This window comes from Patella vulgata, chromosome 5 (genome assembly GCF_932274485.2).
Source record: "Patella vulgata chromosome 5, xgPatVulg1.2, whole genome shotgun sequence".
NCBI lineage: Eukaryota > Metazoa > Mollusca > Gastropoda > Patellidae > Patella > Patella vulgata.
In genome coordinates, this window is record NC_065883.2 from 25,850,303 (window position 1) to 25,877,443 (window position 27,141).

At 33.0% G+C, this 27,141-nt stretch overlaps 1 protein-coding gene across 7 annotated transcripts in view; it reads left to right on the forward strand.

Moving 5' to 3' along the window:
* Window positions 1–27,141, forward strand: part of LOC126820881 (estrogen receptor) — a 137,928-nt gene that overhangs the window by 76,141 nt on the left and 34,646 nt on the right. Inside the window, exon 1 of one of the 7 annotated variants that reach the window (XM_050549029.2) lies at window positions 15,977–16,718. The exons of 4 other annotated variants lie outside the window; for them this stretch is intronic. In XM_050549029.2, the coding sequence (XP_050404986.1) occupies window positions 16,636–16,718 (83 nt within the window). In that variant the 5' untranslated portion in view covers window positions 15,977–16,635. Of the gene's footprint in view, window positions 1–15,976; window positions 16,719–25,599; window positions 25,784–26,161; window positions 26,194–27,141 lie in introns of those variants that run through there. 2 more of the 7 variants (XM_050549031.2, XM_050549033.2) reach the window with 2 other exon arrangements.

A 27,141-nucleotide genomic window follows, 5' to 3' on the forward strand; every position in this document is an offset into this window, starting at 1 on the left:
TTTTATATATAGTAGTTGGTTATTTCGATGTGTTTCAATTGTTATGTCTTCATCTCTGCACATGTGGTGCTACAGTTGGATATTTTGGTGCTAACTGATACATTTTACAATGAATAATGAATGTCAAATGGTGCCAGGCAACTTATTCTAGTATAAATTTTTATGATAGAAGAATGTCAACTTGACGCTGCTGCAACATATAGCCATTGGCACTGACACTCTATACAATATTCATATAACCATAAAGCTTACATCTCACTTTGCATCCATAAATGAACATGACTAAAAACTTGAATTTGTCTTAAGATGAAGCTGTAACCAATAAGTGCGTAATTAGCATCCCTTTTCCTTCAATAGATGGTCAATATCTAACTAATTTTTAGAACAAGAAAACAACACTCATGTAGTAAAAACCTACTACTATTCTCATGGCGTTGTTTCAATGAGTTGCCCTAGGCACCTGCTTCATTTTCTAATAATGTGCATCTCCGCATTATTACATACTTTTATTTTCTAAAAGTAAAACTGTGGAGGAATTGGAAAATCAAACCCTTTCCATTGATTTTTAAGTATCCTAAAGTGCATGTGCAACAACAGGGCATTCCTTAGGAAAAGAAAGTGAAAGAATTGTTGATTGCTGGAAGATTTGTGAGTACCAAATGAAGGGAATTAACTGTGGTCTAGTGCCACAATCAGACATAGTTATTTCCCTTGAACTTAAAAATTAAACTTTTCCTGTATTATTTTACAGACCAGCAACAGGTGAAAATTTGCTTTTGTCAGCTAGGGAGAGTTGAATTTACAGTTTCCATTTGTGTGTGTGTTGGGGGAAGGGGGCACATTTAGGTAACATCCATAAGAAACCATATAAAACTATAAAAGACTTTTAAGAAACTTAAAGTAGCTAAGTCTCTAACTCAATATCATCCAAAATCTTCAACATTGAAAACACGATTTATTTGTCAAATTAAATCAACATTCATGTTGTGATCGTACCGGAAAAAGATGGGCTTTTGATATCCAATATTTAAGACAAAATAAACATTTTACCATTGGTACACGAATCGTGTACCATAATGCGCTTCAGCCCCAGTTGTATCAAGAGGGACGAGGCTAGACACATTGCACCAAATAAAACGGCATATGTAGACTGGAATAACCAGACGCTAGAAATTTGCACTCGCTTGAGACTGCTGGCTTATTTCGCCGAACATAACTGATTTGAAATTGGAGTAAAAACGGAAACCATTGAATCTAAATCAGTTTATATACATTCATATTACAGTATTATATGCGTTGCGACCCACTTTTGTCAATTTCTAGGATCCAAATGTTTGTGATTTAGCTCCTTTAAGTAAAAAAAAACAAAATATATTGCAGGTCAAAAAGATACACATATGTAGAAATTCTAACCTGAAACAGGCTTATAGTCATTGGTTGTATTATGCCGACATATATGGATGTAACAATGGTTTCAGTTCCTTTATATCTAAATTACATATTTAAATAAATTTTGTTGTTGGAGTAGTTTGTTTTGTACTTCGGTATCAATTTGCCTTTCCTTTTGTTGCCAAAGGAAGGTGGAAAAAGGGAGACAATGTGAATATAAAATTATATTGCCAGACAAAGAAAGAAATCTTTGATGTATATTCTTGTACCAGCGTCAGTAAAACACTGACTTATGTGACAGAAGCAAAAGGAAAACACCAGTTATCCTTCTATAAAACTGACTGAAGTGACGAGTGATAACAGATACACAGGCAAATTTCTGCTCACTAATAATTCCTTGAAGACCAAAAGTTGTTATACGAGACCGTGGGAGGATATCTGACAATTCAAAAAAAAATACTTGACTGTCACTAGATCAGAGAAAACGAAAAAAAAAAAAAAAAAATAGAAAAAGTCTGTGCATTACCATGTTTTTATTAAGTATAGAATGAATAAAAACAAAGGAATGTAGGGACTATTTCTTACTGTTATGTGAGACTGTGAGAGGATATCTGACAATTCAAAAAAAAGTAATTGAATGTCACTAGATAAGAGAAAACGAGAAAAAATAGAAATAGTCCCTACATTCCTTTGTTTTTCTATTTTTTTCATTTTCTCTTATTTAGTGACAGTCACTTATTTTTTTGAATTGTCAGAAATGAACCAGTTGTTTGTGTGTCTGTTAAAGATGAATGTGGAAACACATACATGTATGTAACAGACACTATTGACACATCAGGTGAACCACCCACTTCTGACTATTTACTGAACCTCAGTACAAAGTGTATAAAAAAGCTGAATTAAACTATACATGTAAAATGAAGAGCTTTGTCACCAACAATGCATCTAATATAAGCAAAATGCGTGAAAGTCTTCGGAAAAGTAGTGATATCAACGATCCAGTTCTGGCGTATAGATGTGCATCCCACTGGCTAAATTGGTTATCCAAAGATCTAGAAATCAAGGGTGTAAAAGAACATGTTGTGTCTGTTTGCAAAAGTTGAGCATTCAACAAAATTAGTGTTACCGCAACACGTCAGATGGAACAGTCTTCCAGATTGTTTACAGTAGTATTTGGATAATTGGTCAGTTTTAATAAAAAAAACTTGTGAAAACCATAGAGATGTCATTTACAAGGACATAAGAAAGAAAATACCTGACTTAAATTTAAAGCAGAGTTGTGAAGAATATCTTTAAATAATGAAACCTATATCAGTTGCCTTGGATAAAACTCAATCAGCAACCGTTGAATGTGTTAATGTATGGAAGGAATTAGAAGAGGCAAAACCAGTGCTCTCAGAACCGAATTTGGACAAATTTTATAAGAGAATGAAATCAATATTAACACCTTCTCACTACCTCTGCAGTTACATTTTGAATCCACTATTTTTCTCAACTAAGCTAACATCTGAAGAAGAAGATTTAGCACTTGAATACGTGAATACTCAATATCCACAGTTGATGTTTCTCATAATACAGTACAGAGCCCAATCTGATATATTTAAACCATATCTATTTAAACCAAAATTGCTTTCCAAAACAAGATGTCTTTCATGGTCTAAGTCAATCCTACTTTCAAAGAAGGAGTATCTTGATTTGGAAATTTTGGATTTGGTCAGCACATTAATGATGACATCATGTTCCTCAGCAAGTATCAAGAGTGAATTCTAAACTTAGAAACAGGTTAGGCGTGGGCTGTGGAGTTATGTTTTATTGAGAAATTTTGTGTAATTTTGACTTCATTTATTTTAAACAAATAAAACATCACAAAAAGAAGGTTTTTTTTCCAACCCTGCTTACATACTACCATTACTTACAAAAGAATAAAAATGATAAAGCCTTAATGAACTGCTCAACCAACTTAGCTGCTGTGGATGTATGTTTTTTTACCTGGAAACCTATCTTTTCTTGATAATTAAAGTGTAATCAAGTATTCCAAACAACTGTGATTGTACATGCAACCGAAGAAATAAAATTGGTTAAACAAACAGTGATGTATCTTCAAATCTTCACATACATATCTTGTATTTAAAGGCCTTTTCCAATTTAATTCAAATGTAACAAAAATCAAGCATCACAATCCACTGTAGCTCTGTGTTGAGTTGACAGATTTTTAAAAATATTTGTGGATACAGTTAGATATTCTTCAAGTAGGATAAAGTTCTTGAAGAACTAACCTCATTTTTTTGTTCTTTCCTTTCAAGTTTTGAAATTTTAATTTGGTTAGTAGAGATCATAGCCACATTTGATTTGGATGTTGTAAAGATAAACAGGACTTGTGGCTTAATAATCATAGAAAATTGTAACTGATTTTGTTTTTGCATTCTTGTGAATGATACCTCCAAATTTATTTTTTATAACACTGCTGGCATAAGATTAACAAAATAGAATAGGCTACTAAAAGATTTTTGAATGTAGAAAGTTATTAATTGTTTGTACTAAAATGACTGATGGAATGAATAATGTAGAGATTCGGCCATTTTAATTTGTGGAATAATGTATAGAGAAGATCGTGTCTGGTGTGTTCTTTCTATCTATTACTAGTTATTAGCTCAGTCTGACTCTATTTTTTTTATTTCCTCACTTGAAAGTATATTTGTCATAAATATTGAATCAAGTAGCGTCTAGACGAACATGTAAAAAAAAAAATCCAAACACAGTGAACTAGATTGAATTACTTGGTAATATATTGCTGTGGATCTACTGTTTTGTCTGAATAAAACAAAATACATCATTTGTTAATTCTCTGTGCGTCTAGTCTACTATTGATTCCCCATTTCTAACTAAAATTGTTTATTGATTTTACCGAGACACAATAATTATAATGATATAACAATATGTGACGGACACAAAATTTTTTTATGCCATTAAGGTGGAATAATTTTCAGAATCCAAAAAGGAAGTGATTTTATTACAAGTCTCTCGAGTCAGGAATTTAGTAATTCTGTGTATTCATAAATCAATGAAGAGATGATATTTTCAAAATGATCAATTATTTCAATAAATTTTGTGTTTAATCTCGCACCCAAAACACCCCAGTAGATGAGATCTTCAAGTCACTGGTTGTATAATTTTCATCAGTCCAGGTAATTTACATATTATCTTAACCACACTAATAGTAATATATCAAAAGTTAGTCCATTCAAAATCTTGTCTGGATTTCTGTAAACAATAAAACAGTCCTCTGTCAATTGTATTTAAACAAATTGGCGTTCGACTCTAAAATAACAAATCCAAACTACAACTCCTTTCTTGCTGTAATGAGCCGAAGGTCTTGAGAAGAAGGCAGGGTATTCTTATTCTTTATACAACGCCTGATACCAATTCTCACATAAATCTGAGTTATTAACGTAGATAGTTTTTTCTACTTTAGTAGTTTTGTTGTCCAGTTTGTATTTTTTTACCCTCCAATTGGAGAGTGTTGATTTGAATCAAGAAACTTGTTAAAAATATAATGGCAGAATAAGTAGGAGAAAAATTTATGGCAATGCTTTTATTTAATTAAGAAATGGTGTTAAATTGAGAATATTGATTGATATAGCAGAATGATAGAACACTTTATTATTTATTACTGTACAAATTGGATTGTTTCAACTGCTGACAACATGTATCCTGTTCATGTCATCCTTGGTCATGTGATTATCGAGATTAAATGTCTGAGCTTCAAATACCAGATCCTGTCAATTTAGACACACAAATACTGCACCCATTCTATCTACATATTAAATGTTCCAGGAAGCCTTGCAAAAATAACGTATAAAGCTGACAAGGGAAAATCCAAGTAAGGGGACCAGAGAGTTAAAACCCCCAGCACATGTTAGTTATAAAAGTAATTAAACATTATTATATTTATTAAAAATAGGTTACTTAGACGATTAAATTAAATGGACTATTCAGTGAAGTTTTCACTTTGTTTTGCAAAGTGTGCCGAAGATGTGTTCTGTTTTAGATCAGTCATACCCAGTCATGTATACAAAAAAAAATGAATGTGCTTAGCCAGGATATCTCTGAATTTCTTTAAATGGGGTGGGGGTGGGGTTTTTTTCCACACAAATATGAATTGAAGATTAACAGAAGATTGGGGGAAGTGTTGAAGAATGGGTTGAAGATTAACAGATGATTGGAAATTTGCAGACGTATGTTTCCTTTCAAAGAAACTTACTAGCAGCTTAAAATAGATGGGTTGTTTACTTTTGTTTGGAATGACTTCCTTATTAAGAAAAGTACACTTTATTAAAGTTTACCAGATTCTACTTGTTTGAGAAAATTGTGTTTAGAATCAGTTTTGCAAGTCACTGACATAGAGATAAATATCTAATAATATTGAACGGTTATTAGATAAGTAAATAGATGTATATATAGTTGTTAAAGAGCTCTTGTAGTTTGATATTATATAGCGTATGTATTATTAAGCACTACACTGTCTATGTTGTCGTGCATCTTTCCGTTGCAGACATATTGAACTTACTGGGTGACAATCTGATAAATCATTAATGGAATAAAGCTGTCTGGATCAATATTTCTGGCTAGACAGAATTAAACAGGCTGATGAACTATATAATGGCTGTCCTGATTTCTTTTAAGGACTTCGTAAGAAATCAAGCTTTTGGCTCGTTAAAAGACACAGACTTTACTCATAAGCTTTTGTTGAAATTAAGGAGGCTTGTTGTCGTAGTCTAGCTAAACAAGTTCTGGTGTAGTTCCATCAGTTTTCTTGGTCCATGAAAAGCTGTCATTTTTGTTTCTTTTCATTTAAAAGACCTTTTAACTTTTATTCAAAGCTTTTTGGCGCCGTTTACAAATAAAGAAAATTATCAACTCTGATGATAGAATTTCCAGACTGATTTTTTTATATGGTGTCTTTCATGTTACATGTATCTTCACATCTTTATGATTTAAAAGATACTTTTTAATCAATTTGTACGGTATATGTCATATCATTCATATAATACGGACAAGAAAATGGAAGTCACATGTACTTAAAGAGAGAAAGATTAATTTTCACTCAACACCAACTTGGTAATATCAGGACTAAAATCTTGAAAACACCTGTATGTCCGTGATTTGCTACTGCTTATAAATTATTTTGAAAATTGCTGATGTAGTTATGTGAATTAAAAAATTATATTTAATATTTGAGTGCCTCTTTAAACAAAACAAGAAAACATATCTTAAATTTATAGGTGTAGATCTGATATTAGCTAATATTATAAATTATGCACTAATGGCTATAAACTAGTCACTAATCACAGGCTCTAAGAGGACAAACTTGCAGTCAGGTAGAAAAAGTTGAAAATATGCCAATCACATAATACTGTGTCTTTGATAAATAACATTAACCAATGTATTTTCCATTTCATTACATATCTACTGAAGGGAGTCATTTGGAAATATAAATATATCTATCTAGACATTTAAAACCGATGATGAAGGAGTACATGTATGTATTTTAAATGTTAGATATTAAATCAATCTTCAAGAGCTGGAATATTTTGATGTTTTTATATAATCCTGTCACAAACAGGTAGACACATTTAGATTTAAATCGAGAGGGAGAGAGATTAGATAAATTCAGAATTAATTATCTGCAAATTAATAGTAAGGCCACATCAATTTGAACTTTTGTTTTCAGGGACACCTAATAAAATTTGGTGCCATTTTTCTCGGGCGAAAATATGATTTAAAGTTACAATTTCATATTTTTAAGTTATATTTTTAAAATGTATTAAAATAAAGCCCTAAAATAGATGGTATCAATAAACAGTCCCACCTTGTTAAAGAATAATCGTATAATTCGCTATTGCCAGTTGAGACATTGGCAAAAATATCATTTTTAACTTCAAATTCAAACGTTTGAAGATAGCTACTCCATGGTGGGGAATAGAAAATAAGGGAGGTAATAGTGTTATTATTTCCGGTATTATGATTTTTAAGTGTGAGAATGACACCTATGATCGTATAATAGTGAGTTGACAACATATTGAGCAAAAGACATAGAAATAATTATGTTTTGACTTTCTTAGAAAATATGAAATTGTAACTTTAAAAACCACAAATACTTGGGTTGCTCTTCTCAAAAGCTTTTACTTCCACAATTTCAAGTTTTGAAATTCTGAATAAACCATTTTTACACGCCCACATTGAAATGTGGTCGTATATTGTTGTCGCCCCCGTCCGTCCGTCCATCCATCGGTCCGGCATCCACAATTGCTTGTGGACGCTCTACAGGTCAAAGTAAATATCCGATTGACTCTAAATTTATACACAGTCTTTAAGGTCATGAGATGAAGAAGCCTATTGATTTTCAGCGATTTCCGATAATTACTGCCAGAGTTATGGCCCTTGATCACTTTGAAAAATCTTGTGGACGCTCTAGAGGCTAAAGGTAATATCCGATTGACTTTAAATTTATACACAGTGTAATTTGAGGCCATGAGATAAAGAATCATATTGATTTTCAACGATTTCTGATAATTGCTGCCAGAGTTATGGCTCTTGATCACTTTGAAAAATCTTGTGACGCTCTATAGGCTAAAGTTATCATCCGATTGACTTCAGATTGATACACAGAGTTTAAGGTCTTGAGACGAACAAGTATATTGATTTTCAATGAATCTTTATGACTTGAACAGCTAAATCCATGATGTTAAAAGTTTTGTATACTAAACATTAGCATGGGGCAGAACTTTATAAAAAACAAACAAATTCTAATGGTTTTCTGATAATTACTTAATGAGTTGTTACTCTTAATCAGATTTTAATGTATTATAAATGTTTCATTACCGAAAAAAGTAAAAATATGTGACAACTCTTGTTGAGTGCCCGGACGATATAGCTGCTGTGGGCGTATGTTTCGTTGCCTGGCAACCTATCTTTAATAAGACTTAACAGCTTTTTATTTATCAAGGTCTTGAAGAACGGAAAATTAAATTCAGGAATCCTCTTTTTTTTTTCTGATGATTTTCAAAACTCTAAGGGACCCATACTGTTTGGAGTTACACAAATGACTTTTCCTGTCTTTGATGAAAATAATGATAAGGCCCTTATGGCAATAAAAAGCTAAATTTAAACTCAGTCTAGCAGGGTTTTATTTTATGGGTATAAACTGGAAATCTAGCGATAGCCAATATGCTTGGCTACTGAAGTGAATGATATATTCCCCAGTAATCCCCTGCAAGTCTTCCTGAATCTTTGAATACTAACAAACAATATGGCTTCTTGTTGTGTCATACCAGTGATATCATGAGGAGTGGTGAGGGTTTCCTAGAAAACAAATGACTCAAACAGACGCCAAGGATGGTCTGACAAACCATTATTCATATGTTACTTTGGGTCATTGATTCATTCAGCATCAGCTTCTAAAAATGTCGCCCACTTTTATTAACCATTTAATGTTCATTTCTAATGTCCCTGATATTGATGAATTATTACTACGGTTGTTATTATCTTCACACTGAGTCGCCATTATTATTTATATGCATCTCTGATGTAGTAATTTGTGTTAAACAGTATGTTTGAAATTATGTTGTACACATACATGTATATGTGACAATCAGAAGAAAAAAGCCCACAAATTTGAGAAAATTATGTAGCGCATGTACTCATGCACTCTTCAGTTTGAAATAGTTTATTTCTGCAACTCCTGTTCTTCAAGCAATGGAGACCTGCAACTTTGCAGGTGTGATGGAGTTAGTGTGTTTGAAAACATATTGCAGTTGGCACAATAATCTTGGCCAGAGTTAAAAATGCCAATCCTGTCAAATTTTATATAAAGTATATGTATGTAAGATTTTGTTATAACAAGAATTTAGGGAATTCCATAGAACATAAGCTCAGATTACATTATCGTACTTTGTATGAATTCCAGGGAATATACAGATTTCCTACAGGAGTTAAGAAATAATAAACCTTTACTTGTCACTTATTCAACCATTGTTTTATTAAAGGAGAAATCCCAGATATATCTCTGAATAAAACTGGTTAATTCTTTGTAGAAGACTCTTAGAAACATGTATTCTAGTACAAAGGATAAGCTTGTCTATTAATGTGCAGTGAGTAGTAGTGACAACATCCTTATATACTTTTGGTGTTTGTTATTTGGATGTTTTTTTTTAAGCCAGTAATAGAATTTTGCAGGTTATTGCTATGTTTTAACAAACAGTGTCAGATAGTCACGTTTAAGTCAAGTCAATCTATGAAACATTGGAGGCAAGGACCATAAAAGAATTTCAAAACCCCTATGTTTATCGATCATTTCCAAACAGTTCGATATTTTCAGCTGAATCTGGAAGTCACTGAAAACCAAGACGTTTTTTAATTGAAAAGCCCCAGATTTCAAATATTTTGTCCTGTTATTTAACTTAGGTACAATGTATAAGTCCAAGTTTAAGAATGTAGACGTCTATGGCGCTTGAATCAATCTATGTCTCCCCACATGAATTTTGGGTTAAGTTTCTTATTGCGATCTGATTGATCATAATGTTGTAGTCTAGATTAGCATAAAGATTCCCGTCTGTACAGTAGTAATAATCTATTTTAAACATGATCCATCTTAAACGTCCAGCCCTAATACTTTGTGTAACAAGAACAAATACCATTCAGTCAAAGCAGTAGACATTATAATCTGAACCTCTTTTTAATTCTGACCGGCTTGTGTTGCATTTGTTAACATGTCTGGAAGCAGTTCAGACTAAAATAACGAAAGAACTTTCAAAAATCAAAACTAACAGAAGTGAGATGTATGGTTTTATGTTTCCAAAAGAATGATCAAATTTTCTAGACTGATTGGAATTTTAGATCAGAGAGACCTCTTGTGCGCATTTTTATTTGTGTAACATCATCAGTTTTGTCCTTTGGTTTTTACTGTATTGAGAGTTAATAAGTCACTTTTGATTTTATCGGAACAATTATATATGATCATTAATCAAAGGGTATGTGTTATGACAATCGCAAAACAAAGTGGCAGCTTCAATTTGGATCGTATAAAAAAACCCTACTAGATAGAAGGTAAACGTTAGACAAATGGCCGCAGCCAGTAACTTAAAGGTACTTTTGTATAAAAGTACGTAGGACCAGTTGTCAGGATTGTGCTTATTTAGATTTGATCAAATGAAGTTTTTTGGGTCTATAGGGGAAGTGGGAGGCAAGGCAATAGCAGCTTTTGAGAGAATTGTTTGACGTTTTTTTCACTTGGGGCCTCTTATTGAAATACAAAATAGCAACTAAAAATGCAATGTCTGAGAGGAGTATTTTCTGTCTGATCTTAATGTCAATCTTGAAACAACCCGTTTTTCTTTAAAATGTTGGAAAAATTTCTTTAATTCCATGGAGTTTTGCCACAAAAATATTTGGCCAATTGTGTTGCTTTATATGTGATTTTATCAGATAGAGGATTCCTGTTAAAATTAACCCAGTGAGCTCAGACATCTTTCAATAATATGCTTTTATAATGTTAATCACTACTGACATTTTGTAGTTGGAATGTTGTAAGTTGGGTGTAAGTGCAGAATAATGTTAAGCTATACTTTACAGTGGTATTCAACTTCATAATCTAAATTACACTGGGGCCCCGATAAAGTGTACAGAACCTGTTCTGGATCTGGTCCCAATGAAAGTGTTGCACCTTTACACTATTATCTGTGGTAGTAATTGCGGAACTCTTTTCATAAAAATTAAATTGAGTTAGCTAGAGTATAGTTCAATCAAGTAAAATGTATATATTTACTAATAATAATAACCACACTCCAAAATCTCAACTGAATAATGCTTGATCCCAGACCTAGACCACCCAACTTTGGTGAGCCTGCTCTGGTCAGTTCAAATTCATTTGCACTACTGATAATTTGGCAATGCTGTTCAGGGTTTGAACGTTCCGCTTTTGAAATATTTATGGATTGGATGATTTATTTTGATATTATGACCTCTGCTGAGGTTTCAGACTTTCTGATTAGGACTTGTCCAGGATCATTTTTAATTGGTCTCTTTTTAATTTCTGAATTCGATATATTATATACTGTCTTGTTGGTCGCGTTTCACCATATCCGTTTTAATTTAAAGAGATTTCCTTCTGCTACAGCTTACTTTGGTTCATATCAGATTGGTTGTCCTCTAATTTGCTCATCTGAGATCTGTTGTCGAAATACTTCAGTCTCTGCCAATCTCTGAAAGTGATTATTTATAAGCATGAAATAGATTTAACAAAGTTGATCAAGCATTGCTTGTAAACTTAGGTCTAGACTAATTAACACAAGTATAAACAAGAGCAGACATGGTTGGAGGCCATGCTTGTGACCTTCCTCACCATAGGTCACATCTTCATAATGTAGACAAAATGTCAAAATTTTAACCTTGTGATTTGATCAAAAGTTTAACCCTATAGTTCATGTCTGTGTGTATTTTTGAAATGTATGTAGAGATCAATTTAATATCCCGCTCAGTTAAAATATATTGTTGCATGAACTTTCTATGTATGGCATCTGTCTTACCATGTCATGCTTAATACATCCACGCAAAATTCATAAGTCAAGAATCGACTGATGAAGACAAATAAACATGTTTATGCATAAATAGATGGACTTGCTTCCAGCTAAATGACCAGTTTGGTCAGTGGTCATTGTTTTGTTTAAGATTAACATTTGTTCATTTATAATTATGGAACTGCGCATTGAAAGTAAAGTCTTGCGATATTCATAGCTGTTATTTTGTCCAGATTATTTTGTTATTCCATTACGAAAATATCAGTGTAGCTGATTTATTTTAAGATATATACTCTCGAGTTTTTCATTCGTTTTCACATATAAATACATTATTTCTGATCATTACTCCAAAATATATATGGTGCAGACAAAAGGGAATGGAATTTGTTTTCTACTCGGTGATCGCACACTACAGTTCACTTTTTTTTCTCTAGACTGAGGTTAATGTACACTACTTAATGCAATAAACATATCAGTCTTTGAAACTTTGAAAAGATAAAGAAAAGACATACAGGGATATTTTAAAATATCTATGCATGTTAATTAGTTTATATTCTTTATGATTTTTCACTGGGTCATTATAAGAATTTTACATAAATCACTGAATTATCTCCCCATTTTAGGTTCTAAATTATGAAAACATGTGAAAGTGATATAGGACAGATTTTTAAAAAGCATATCAGGATTGTTGATTAGGGTATAAGGAAGTACCTAATGGAATAGTAAAAATTGTAAATTTCAAAGCATTTTGTTGAGTTATCTTTCTGGTTATATTTTGACTTCTAGAGCTTGTGATCATGATACAGGACAAACAAGGTGGAATTGTTTTAGACTTTAGAAGATTGTTGTATGTGACATAAAGAGGAACCCTGTCAAATTTTGAAAATTTTTAATTGTAAATATACAACTTGTTTTGCAGAGTTATATTTGCATTGACAGTGTAAATAGCTAGGTATATTGCCCTCTGGTTCAGTCTTTCAAATTTTGTCTCAAAGTGGACTACTAATTAGGCACAAAAAATGTTGCATGACTTCTTACTCTCTGGATGAATTGGAATCAACTTTAATATAAAGCACATAGTTAGGGCTTTGCCTATGCTGATTTAAAGTTTATAAATCTGTATTTGAATTTTTTTAAATCTCTGAATATAGCATTAGCAGACACTTTGTTCCTTTTCTGTAAACAATCTGTCTGGCTTTGACAGTGTTAATTTAAGATGTCATTGAAATAGATGCCAGTCTTTTATGATATGTATTGAATTTTCATTCTTTGATATAAGTTGTCTACGACAAATTGGATGGAATATTTTATGGGTTAACTTATTTCATCGATTTTGTCTAGGATTTTAAGTTCTGTAAATGAAGAAAAAAGAAAAAAAAGGAGGAGGTGATTAATTGAAAAATGTGTATCGATGGATGACATTATCTGTCTGTATCTATCTAACATATAAATGTGTTATAAATGTTTTGTGTCGGACTTCAAATCACGCTGTCATTTACGTGAATATTTATGACCAGGTCTAATTTCATATCGCCATCAATATTATTTGTGTTTAACGATAATTAAAAAGAATGGAATAAGGGTTACCTTCTCACCAATACCTTACATTCAGAGACGTGCATATGATAATTTATTTCTATGGTTACATGTGGGGAAGAAGTTTGCCTACTTTTCTTTGAATTCCTTCTATTTGATTTGAATTCCCTCCATTTCATTTGAATTCCAACGGGCTAGGGATCTTTTACATGCTCTACATATGTAGATAGAATATTGTTTTTCCTTCCCATAACTAAACACACTTTCCTTGTCAGCTCCATATGCTCCGTCACTGACAAGGGAAAATTTAGCTGGAAAAATCCAGAACTCATTTTGAATTTCACTGCCTTGGATTTTTTTATGGGAACTAGCTATTTGAACTCATGGACGTCCAAATGACAAGGCAGTTTTTATACGTCCACATTTATTCGTCTGTCTGTGTGTGTCACCTACAGGCCGCAATTCTTAATCAATCGTCTTGGAATCTTTTCATACTTATTACTTATACCCAAAGGATGATTTCTATTGTTTTTTGTGAATGCCCGACCCCGTGGAGGAGAGCCATGCCCAAATTTCGCATTTGTTTGTTTGTCGTCTACTGGCCGCATTTCTTAACGTATCATCTTGAAACTATGCATACTTATTTCTTATGCCCTAAGGAACGTCCCTGTTATTGGTGGTGCATGCCCAACCCCCAGGGACAGAGCCTACAGGCGATACTTCTTAACAAATCCTTTTGAAACTTTGCATACCTATTCCTTATACCCTAAGGACGATCCCTATTGTTTTTTGGGGAATGCGGGGGGTCAGCGTGTGCATGCTGTATCATAAGATCTGTCATTGAGTCAACTGGTGTGGTTTCGATTCCCTGGTTGTACGTGACAAGGAGTAGGGTGGCCTGTCCAATCTCATGGGTTTTCTCTGGGTTCTCCAGTTTCCTCCCACAGCTAAAAAAAACCTAAGCCCAAGCAAATTATTGAAATAAAATTGAACCATGTTAGTCCCAAAATGACCTAGTTTGTGTCGAATGGACGTTAAACCCCATTACTCTCTCTCTCTCTTTGGTGAATGCCTGACCCACAGCATCCTCGGTATCCCCAGTGTTCTCATTCCGTTCTACTCCCGATACCCTGGGTTAATCCATAGGGTTTCCACGATTTCAAATTAAAAAACAGTTTACCATATTCATATCCATTTACTGAATGATTTATTTAAATAATGTATATATTTCTAATTCATTTATATTTAATTGTATTATCAAAATCTGTAGTATGTTTCGCCGATTTTAAATATGTATAACATCTGCATGTTTGACTTTTGTTATTATTATTACTATTCGTTCTTTGTCTGAAATGTGTCGAGTAATGATTCCTTTTGGCGAACAAAGAAGAATCACATTGAAAAATAGACGATTAGGATTCCAAAATAGCCTTAAAACCCAGGTGGTGTAGTAAAGCATTTTTTTCATATTACATGTTAATAGAGACGAACAGCAACTGAGAGAGGACATAGTCTAATCAGACATCGTTTTAAAGTAACTAGAGGCATAAACTTGATGTATATAAAGCCTTTACAAAAACTTTATAAAAAGAAAATCCTAAACTGCTAACAAAGGCACTGCACATAGGTCCACAGTGGATGAATAATCCTCATTGAATTTGAATTCAACAATTTGGGCATTTTGTTATAATGTTTCATTCTACGAATTTCTTCCTTTTTTTTGTGTGTAAGGGTGGGGGGAGGGAGTTGAGTTTACTAGAATGTTACTTTAAATTTAAATTCATACTCACTTAAATTGTATCAAACTGTATGGGACTACTACTTTCACTGCAAGGATTATTTATTTAGATTCATTATGAATTTATTTAAAATGGAGGATATTGTCTAAATCAATTCAAGCGATCATCAGGGAATTTTAAGGTATTTTTAATAAGTACTTCTAGATTATAATTTCAATTATTGTAATTAAATATTTCATAAAACAAAATAAAAATAGACAAAAGCTTGGTTGATCCAACACATAGGTTTTATTTCATTTAGGTGTCAGAATTGTGCAGTTAAAACTGTTTGCACTGAATTGCAGAATAAAAGTACATATAACAGTTGTATATCTTGAATATGTGCTCAGATAAAATACACAATAAATTTCATTATAAATACAGAAGAAAAAAGAGATGAAATTTAAACCCCTGCAGTTGGTTGAATAGAACTAATAAAATATCATGGGCACAGCTTAAACTAGTCTAAAGTCTGAAAATAATAGTAAAAATATTTGTACATGTACATTCTGATTAAGATACTATTAAAAAATGAGATCCATTGATAATTGAAATAACATTTATTTTCCATTGTATAATAAAATGCATTTGCCAAAATATGAACAATAAATGCTCCCCGACCTAGAAAAAAGCATGTGTGCCCATATCAGCCTGTATTATTTGACCTGTGTACTATTACGTCATACCGCCATGCTGACTGGTGAGATCTTGATATTCTACTCAGACAATATAATTCACTAGGCTACCAAAATTCTACTCACTGAACTAGGGGGTATAATATACTACTATTGCTCAGTTACCTAAGAATGTGCTAAGCGTAAAATAGGTGTTGTAGCGGGGCAGATAAAGCCGTGTTTGATATCTGTGAAAGAGGTGAACAAGTTTAACATGTAAGGGAGATAGAAAGAGCTATTGTATAGTCTGGATATGGAGAAGCAGTGAGAGGCATGTATGTCTGGCTTTCTAATACATGCAGTGTTTAGTAGCTAGTATAAAGACTAGACAGAATACGTCATTTAAACAATTAAAACTACAATCCTATACACTCTCTCTCTGTCTTATCACTGGCTTCAACTGTATAACAGTGACGTGATGATAGAAAGTGGACAGAGGTCAAGACATTTGTGGCTGATCCTAGATTACTGACTGACCACTGTGGTTAGCTGCAGCTATTTTTAGCCCTGTTCCAGTTAACTGGTCATGCAAGAAATTCGGCAATAGGTTACCCCATGTCCAGTTAGTTGTGTTGGTCCAGTTGCAGTGAGTAACTGTAATGCTTTGTGTAATGAGGAATTAGGCCAGTGGCCCATTGTGAAAACTGGATTATTTGTCTTCCAAATTCAAATTTTACTAATGGGATGGCAGGCAATGGAATACACGATGAAGATTTTGAGCATGCATTATCCATTTTAAAACTTTTAACAGAGAAAAATGGACACAGGTAGGTGTGATTGTTGAGTAATCATAAACTAAATATTTACTTTTCTGGTTGCATATGTCATGATGTTGTAGACTGACCACTACACTGACCAGTAGTAGCCATTATACCTGTAGTAATAACGGTACAAGGAGTATGCTGGTGTTAAGATGGTGATCAACACCCAGTGATCAAACAATCTAAATCTCCTTGTAATTGTTTCTTTTGTTTACTGTAGGTGTTAGTAATTAGTGAATCACATTAACTGGCTCTTAATCGATAAGTATCCGCTAATTACTTTAATCATTAGGAACTTAAATTAGCTTAACACATATTTAATTTACCATGGTGTCTGAGATATCACTACAGTGGAAAGATGTTATTCACAAACATTTAAATTACTGTTCTCTAAAAATTGGTGAAACCCTGAATCTTAGTCATGATACACCGGAAATTCATCTATTTTATTTTTCTTGGAATATATTTTATTTTGGAGATCAGTTTATCGTAATGAAAATTCATTTGTTTGATTTATTTTGATTCTTTATTTGTTATTAATGGTGAAAAACTGATTATTTATAAATAAAATTATTTCTAGTAATTATTATGGTGAGTTGGATGAGACATTCCTGTTTAAGGCCTATAGTGTTTATATTTGTTAAGTCTCTCAGCTCTGATCACCTTTTTGGGCATATTTAATTCCTTACAAACTGCGATGTTATGAAATTTGAATCTCTAAAAGGTATATCAGTTAAAAAATGGTTCAGTTCCATTCAGTAAATGTATTTTCAATAATATATATGATGAATATGTAGACAATATAAACTTGATTTGGTCAAAGCAAGTCATTTTGTTGAAATCTTTTTATGGGTCTCTATTAATCAAATTGAATCCAAGCAGGAAGATTATCTACTTGTACCATTCAGATTTTGATTTTATTTTCTTAATTAGATCTTACAAGGACTGGCTGAAAAATTCTAAGCCTATCTGTGAAAGGCCTGTACAACATCAATGGTTTCCATTTTTTTTTCTACATAGTCCCCTCGAGGTGTACACAATTTGCCATCATCATTACGAGTAAAATGACGACTGACTAGTTCCTTTTTGGAAATAGGCCTCATCCATGGTTACAAATCTGGCCAAAAAATTATCAGGGGCTGCTTCAAAATGGTGCAGATTGTCACAGGACGTCAGGAATCTGGCACATTTCGGATCCACAGTCAAGAGCTTGGCACCCATCTTGCAGAAACTTTTGTCATTCCTAATTCGTTGGTAATGGGTTTTTTTATTGCCTGTTGTTGATGGCCTTTCAGGACGTGGGTCATCGTCAATGCTCTCTCTGCCACACTTAAATTCTGCAGCTCACTTCTTTACTGTGGAAAAGGAAGGGGCATCATCCCCACGGAGTTTGTTTCAACCCAATTTGAATTAATCTATCCTTTGCAGGCTTAGAACTTTTCAGCCAGCCACAAATAATGAATTTGAACACATTTCTGTATGAATTAAAAGGTGAAAACTTAGATGTCCAGAAAATGCATATGAAGATCAGCGGCTTTAAAATTTGTAAAACGTATTTTTATAAACATCTGATTTCTATTTAGGCGATCAGTTGTAGACATATTTTAGTGAATAATATTGATTAAATGTTTGTCAAAGAATTTTAAAAAAAATTATCCTGATCAGGTGCAACTATCTGAGGTTCTGTGGGTATGACTGGTGATCAGTGTTCATACTATAGTCTATACTCTATGTTTATGTCTCGATAAACATCTCTTTACTAGCATTTTCTGGCATTGAGTAAAAGATCAAAATTTATGGTAATTTTGAAAGCTTTTCATGCTCACTTGTCAAGAGTGCCTCTGAACTCCTTCATATTTTCAGATAAAAATCAACTTTATTAGTCTAATTCTTTGTTTTTTAACTGTTTTTTTTAATAATACCAAATCTATTTTGAAATCATAATTATACTATGTAATGTTATCAGCAACTATTTCAAACGTACATGTCTGTAAGACAGGAAGAAATTACGCGAGAGCAACATGTAGATAGATAGAATTATTTATAGGTTGGCGTGTAATCATGCTTGTAAAATTCTCATCTTGCTATATGTATTGATGCAATCATTTGGATTAATTCAACTTGTCTAGACAGTAATTGACTTCTTTTCAGCTATTCATTTAAATCAATATTGAGATGCACAGAGATAGATATGAATTTTACATGTTACATACTATTCTTTGCTGTTGAATATCAAATGATTTTGTTTTCTGTTGCTTTGGTCTTTGACTTTGGTGAATGATGAACATAGTGATGTATTTATGGTATACGCGGTTGGGCTAGGAGCATCTACCCCTACGTCTAACCTCTCTGAGGTGCGTAATAAGAACCAGTCCATGGTTTTGTAGGCACTTGGGCTACAGGTAATAGGGAGTATTCACAAGTGAAATAACTTTCACTTAACCTCTGGAGGTACATCGGTTGCTGTCCCTAAAGCTAATGCCTTAACCCAGTACTGTATGTAATTCAGGCTTTTATTAGCCCAGATTTAGATATGGTTGACATTTTATATATTTCTGTAATTTAACTCCCCAAAACATTTTGTTTGCTCCAAACCTGCCTTTAAGTATCTTTCGGAAGTTTTGAATACACCACTAGCTAAATAAGTAAAATGAAATGAAATGGTGTTTAATTGCTCCGACTGGGCTAATGAAGATGGTAAATGTGTAAAACAGACACTTGCTAATAAATGTGAATTATTCAAAATAATCTATGTTCTGAAGGGAATTCAAAACAGTTGCTGCATGTTCGATAATTCAGGTGTGGCAAGGAATAGGGTGATATCTGTTGCACGTACAGGGTTATGAGAAGGTAGTTAGTGGGGTAAAAATCATCAAAAAGTTTTAAATGCAATAGGTATGTCATTTTCACATTGTACTGTTTTCTCTGCGATAAAGTTTTTGTTCAGTGTTTAGAGAAAAATTGATAACATTTATTAGTAATTAAATGACTGAATAATTTTGATGTTTTATGATTCTGTAAGTTGATATATATGTATTTGAAGCCATAAGAACATGTAGTTAACAGCTGTCAAGAAGGAAAATCACCATAAAATAGGTTAAAATCAATCCACTCCCTTTTTATCCTGAAGTACATGTAGGTTCAAATCTTTAAAAAATAAATATGTTTCACATATGCTAGCTCATTATGTTACAAGTTCAACAAAATGAATTGACTAGAAATCACAATGTGATCCTTGTTATTTTGATTTAAGAAATTTTCTAAACTATTCCAACTAGTTCTGAAATTTGTTCCAAATTTTTACTAGCATACAGCGGCCTCAGTTTATTTTGAGGACTGAAATTTTGTTTTGTCTGAATTTTTCCCTTTTCTGAAAAACTGAATGATATATTTCTGTGAAAACATTGCTGAAAATTTTTTTTTATTATGTTTACAGATTGTTGATAAAAATATAAACTGGTCATCTTGTTTTTCTTTTACCAGGAATCCATTATATGAAATATGAATTTTTTTTAAAGCTTTACATTATTTTGTAATAGAATGCTTTTTGTTTTTAGGGGGGGGGGGGAGTGTGTGGGGAATTCGCATATAGCTAAAAATGACATTTGTTTAATGTCTACAGGTTAAAATGAATTAAGCATTCTGGAAGCCATCGTCCATAATTATCAATCATCATTCGTCTAGACCATAGATTTAAGATTAACAGCATGAAATGAAGGCAAAAACATCCCTATAGACCTACATTTATTATATAAGCTTAAAGAATTCCTGAAATTAAAGGTCATTTTTCAACACAGTCTTGAAACTTCGATAAGCCGCTTCTGATCTGATATTGGAGAAGTCTGCCTGAAGTTAGGCAATTGGTAACTGCCTGCAGTTTATTCTTTCCAGCAAGATATCACTTCAAACCGGAAAATCATTTGATGACATTGATGCATTTGAAAACTTCAGTCTGCCTGATACATTTTCATGTCATTGCATAAACATTGAAAGATGGCAAGTGGGCCTACACAGTATAGATCTATATTTACAAATTATATCATTGTCTCAATTTTAGATAAACAAGGACAGAAAAGCATTGCTTAGGTAGTAACTGTGTTGATGAAATGACATGATGAATAAAGATGATAGCTTGTAATCTATATAAACTATGGTAACTTGATTTCAAATGGCCGTAACGATCTGTTGTGTGTAGGGTTGTTCAGGTTAGGAATTTTAGCGCTATAGAATTCCTTGCAAACTACCATATTGTGAAAGTTGAATCTCTGCTAGGAATAGCAATCCGAAACTGGTTCAATTCCATTCAATATTTACCAAGATATGACAAATTGAAAATTCCATCGACCTGTGCTACATACTTCCTAAGTAACAAACTGCCTTCATCTTTATTTGCCACGGATCAAATTGATCGGCCTGTTTTAAATCCGATCGAATCTAAGCTGGGAGATTTTCTAGCATTGGTATTTTGATTTTGTTTATTCAGTCATTTGAAATTTGATATTTCCTAAAAATGCAAATCTTAGTAACCTATTAACTTTAATTTATCACATCAAATGAAAGAACAAAACAAACAATAGATGATTGAGCTTTCTTGTAATATGATTTATTGAAAATTATGAGTAAATAATTTTTTAAAAAAACAAAAAAAAACAAAACATTTTATACATTTTTCACTTTAGAAATAAATTTTACTTTGATTTTTACAGAATATTACAGTTGTATGGTTGACTTATTAAGTAGTAAAATTGTTTGGTGTATGCAGTACAGATATTTTTATAAATAACCTTTTAGCTAAAAGGCAGCCATTGTACTGTTGTTTTCAGGACATCCTGTAAATTATGGTGCAACAAAATACGAAAAATGTTTAAGGCAACACTTCACTATAGTTTCTGCAAACAAGGGAATGGTGATAAATAATTAGTCATTACAAACATGTACGCTAGGAAAATATCTCAAAATAAACTTTTTCTCCTTACGGCTAGGCCTCTACTTGTGTTTCATTCTCAAAATTTCTTCAAAAAGAAACCAATTGGCAACTGGGTCAGTTCAGACACTAATGTTAGGTTTGTGTCAGAATGTATATATTGATTTTCCGACAAAAAAACACAGGAATTTTGATTAAGTTTGCCATACTTCAAAGCTGAGAACTGTCATAATATGCCTAGAGGATGCGTTTTTATAACCATCACTAATAAAAAGGTAACAAAATGGATGAATTATGTGCATAGTTTATACTTTTACTACATTAATGGACAACCTTTTATAAAGAATTTACTCAGACTGAAGTACTTTTACATCCCTTGGAAAGATTATCTCAAATATAATTTGAAATCTGAGTTAACATATCAATTCATCAAGCTCCTTCTTGCCAAGAAGCTGTGGTGGCTCAGTGAGTAAGACACTGGGTTGATAACCGGGACGTCTTGTGTTTTCTACCAGTATTAGAGACAGTGTCTAGTTCGGTTGGGCCAAAATAATCAAGGTCCTGCATATTCATTGGCGTGCATGTAAAACATCCCTTTATATGCATAATTTAGATTAGTGAAACGAAGACGCCTATTGAATTTAAGCAATTTCCATTTATAATGTCAAGAGTTATGGCCCGTGTTTCACTTTCTTGAACATTGTGAAAGCTTTAATGACAAAAGTTATAATCCGATCTGTATGAAATTTATATGCATCATTTAGATCAGTGAAATGAAGACGCCTATTTCCGTTGATAATGTCTAGAATTATGTCCCTTGTTGAACCTCTTGAAAGCTTTAGCGACAAAAGTTATAATCCAATCTGTATGAAATTTATATTTAAATTAGTGAAATAAAGAAGCCTATTGAATTTCAACGATTTCCATTTATTACGTCTAGAGTTATGTCCCTTGTTTCACTTTGTTGGATCTTGTGAATGCTCAAATGACAAAAGCTATCATCCGCTCTGTATGAAACTTATATGTATCATAACTATCATTTAAATTAGTGAAACAAAGAAGCCTATTGGATTTCTGCAATTTTTGTTAATTACTTCTAGAGTTATGGCCCTTGTTTCACTTTGTTGAACCTTGTGAATGTTCAAACGACAAATTTATATGTATCATCTAAATTAGTGAAATGAATAAGTCTATTGAATTTCAATAATTTTTGTTAATTACTTCCAGAGTTAAGGCCCTTGTTTCAATTTGTAGAACTTTGTAAACCCTCAAACAATGAAAATTATAATCTGATCTTTATGAAATTGTCTTGTAAAAGCCCTTATTACCTACAAAAGAATAGATATGCGACAACACCTGTTGCTCGGACGATTTAGTTGCTGTGAGCGTCTGTTTCATTACCTGGCAACATATCTTTGGAATAAGCTCACTGCATTGAAATCAGCACACGTTGAAATGGGATCAAAGAGGGGCCTCCGTGATGTACTTCTACATTCTCCAATTCTATGAAATGGGCGTATTCCATATTCCAATCCGAAGTTTCATCGGATGAACTGTTGTACGTTAATGTCTGTTTGCACATGCGCAGAAATGGTATTCTTAAAAAAAAGGCTTTGAGAGACTCGTACTCTAGAACATTGTGTGAATAAGGATTAAAAAAATAACATAGACCAGTTTATTCTTTCCTATTTACAGCCACGATCAAGAGTCTTGTATTATGTCTAAAATATAAATACCGAGTGTCAATCAAAATAATGATTTGTTCACAACTCGAATGATATTTTAAAGGTATTTACAGAGTCCTTTTGAAAAGATATTGGCGACTCCAGTATCGCCAAAATGGCTGACTATCAGTTAGTAGCGATTTCTACCTATAGGCCACTTATCTGCCAATTACTGATGCTGAAACAATTATCTGACCATCACTAATAAATTTCCGGTTTCCTCCCACTGCTAAAGACCCCTACGCGAATGCGAATTATTGAAATAAAATTAAACCATATGTTAGTCCCAAAATGACCTAGTTTGTGTCGAGTGGACGTTAAACCCCATTTCTCTCTCTCTCTCACTAATAAATTTTAACTTGAGGGGAGGAATGCTATGGAACTTTCGAATATTTCTATGCAGATTAATCCTGTTCACGTTCAAATTTATGAAATGTTGTGAATGCAGTGCAGAACAGGGTTCTTAACAGAATATTTGAAAATTTGGTGAGATTTTTCATAGGGACATACAGTACAGCAGAATCCTATTGCATTTCAAAGGTGTTTACTTTTAACAGAGTTGATCAAGTATTGTTTTAAAAACTTGCTCTGTTGGAATTGTTGACAATTATTTTGTAGCTAGGACAAACAGGTACATGTGCAGGGATGTAGCCACGCCGGGCGCTTGCACCCGCACTGTTTTTAGCCGCCCAGCACCAAAAAAAAATATTGAAGAAAGCCGCCCAGTCGTATTTAAACCCCTTCGTCCTTCTCTGTACACAAATTCAACGCTTGAAATTTACCACGGCAAAGCCATGGTAAATGCCGACGCAAACCATGTCTGCCACGGCATACTTTATTTTTGTGTGCCATAGTAGACCCTATCATCCCAAATTAGTTTAAAGAAAGAAGTATTGGTATTTTGTTTATTTATATTTAGAAGTTGTGTAGGTCTATTCATTTACAATTCTATGGTCTTTAAATTTGTATATTTGCCGTAAATAGGTCATCCAGACCAATTTACGGCACTCCAATGTTAAAGGTTTGGATGTCGTAAATGGTGTCGTAATTCGTGAGACACAAGTCAAATTTAATTATCAATATCTACCTGTTGTCATAATTTGTTGTACTCAAATAAAACACTAACACCATTTTAAGAATCGTTTTAATTTTTAATCTCAAAGTATTAAAGTAATATTTGAAAAAAAAACAAAAAAACTGAGAAACAAGAGTGGGGTGGGGCAATTTTTTGCTCGGTCGGTTGGTGTCAAAAAGTTTTTAGATCCCTGGCAGAGTCTCTGTGTCATTGATGAAAATTAAGTGAATTTGTAAAAATTTGAATATATTAATGGAAATTTGATTTGCACTGAAGCAAATACAAAAGGCAGCAGATGCTCTGAAAATACACCAAGAAGGGTTGAATTTTCATAAAAGACCCCCCCCCCCTCCAAAAAAAAAATTAAAAAAATTTATAGGTCTGCTTTGGAAGACCAATTTGAAAATTTACAGGAAGGACTTTTTTGCTTGTTTGTGTTTTTTTTTTTTACCCACAGCTGTGCCGTGTGTATAGGTGCTAATAAAATTGTATAAACTGCTAATCAGTTGGTGCTTTAGATGTCAGTTTTGATCAAGGTTGTCAAGCAGTAGCATACCTTAGGTGTGAGAGGTGGCGGGTCAGGTTTTGTGGGCCAGTACTTCATTTTCTGTAGGGTCAGTGATTCAGTAAGTAAGACCTTGGCTCGCCAACCTGTAAGTCCTGTGTTTGATCCAGATGTGGGCCGAGAAAGTTCATCAGGATTTTCCACCATGGTTCCATTCCCTGTGGTCTTTTGTACACATTGGTGTGCATGTAAAAGAAATCCTTAGCAGTTGGAATTCGATATAATTCACTGTATGGCACACATCCGTCTTCATTAAACCTCATTTCATTTAATTTTTGTACTGTCAGTAAGGATACAAGACAGTTAAAGTAGGATTGATGTACATTGTGTTGGGTTTTTCACAGGAGAAAGTGAGCGGGGAAGGTAGCCAATGCAAAGACAAAGGTAGATTTTTTAACGCTATTGACAGTAATGTATTAATAATCTAGAAAAAAATTTGTATGTACAGGTTTTTAGTTTTAATCGTCCACAGTATACTTAAAAATGAATAAAACTATGCATACTCATGCAATACATGCTTAATGCATAGAGGCGATAGTGTCTCCCCCTTGCAGACATGCTGTTGTATTTGTGACCTAGGTTAGAGTAACCTAACCTTCACCTTGCCTTAGCATAATATCACCACAGGATATAGTATGGCTATCAGTGACTGTCTGGTTTAAAATACCTCTTCTTTTACTTGCTTAGTCAAACTTTCAATATGGACTAACCTGACTATGTGATTTGTAAGGACTATATGAGTTCCTATTTTCATGGAAGGGGTGAGGTTGACCCCTTGGGAAGGTAGGATTTTCAATTGTATTTATAAATATACCGACATGCTTTTTGCTGCATGTCTGGTGCAGCTATCTGCATTGCACTGCAGTCAGGGTTATTCACATTCAACTGCCCTATTTAAAGGACTGGCTTTACTTCAGTTTTTGAATAACTGGATCTTTTTACGCTGTATTTGATGCTACTCTTTACTTTTCATTAAAATATGTCTCAACTTTTACCATATTAAGACTTATTGAATAATCATGTATTTTTTTAATTAAAAATGCAGACAAAAGTTTTTCCATCAAATTTCTTTGTCTCAGGAAAGTGGCGCAACCGTTCGGCGTAGATTAGACTAAGTAAAGCAAGACAACTCATGCCTTGACTCAAAAGACCACGAATTTGGGCGTCTTTCGGATTATGGCCAAACTTTACATGTATGTATTCTAGACCTATATGACGTAATTGTCTGTCTTGTCGAATGATATTTGATACATCTTATATAATATCATACTGATTAATATGTAAGTAATATATGCAATAACATTTCCCCCATGGCAAGTTCACTTACCTATATTTTAAAAAAAAAATTTTAATCTCATCATTATGTTGCGAGAAAATAAATTTTTAGAAAGATTAGATCTTGACAAAGTTTAGGCTAGACAGAAATGTTAATTATATTTGTATTTTATTTTTAGAGTTAAAGACTTCATATAAAATATTGAAGTAACTGTCAAAAAAATAAGCTTCAATTACATAAATATTTGAAAAAAATTCAGAATTATTTAAAGTCCGCACATAGTGTTATTCAGTTCTATTCGTAAAATATTTTATTCAGAAGGTTTGAGGGTTGACACACTGAAACCCATGACAATGAATATTTTATTGAAAAATTAGACGTCTTGAAGAAATACTAACTGGTATCATTGGGCTAAACTTACTTTCAATTGGACTCAACATCAGTGTGATTGGTGTGTTTTAGTTAGTTTCTGCCTAAACATAGGTTGCCATGCCATTGAAACTTGTACTGATTACAAGGCTGCGTTCACATTGGGATTTGCATCTGAAGTTAAATTAATACCATTTGCCTTCACGTATTTGAAGTTCAGATTTTGAACTCAGATCCTTTGTGGAATTTTCCGGTAAAAAAGTAACATGATGTGAATGCAACCGCATAAGTGTATAGAATTTTACATGCAAATTCATTTACGTATTGTAGTGCCAGAAAACAGACTGTTTTGATTTCATCTACTGAACACAAACTCTTATCCAATCAGTGTTAACACAAACATTAACTGTAGTTGATTCTGTTGATATCTTTAAGAACATAGCCATAGTAACTGTCAACGGGACCCAAATTCAAAGCAGTTACCAGAAGTTTATTG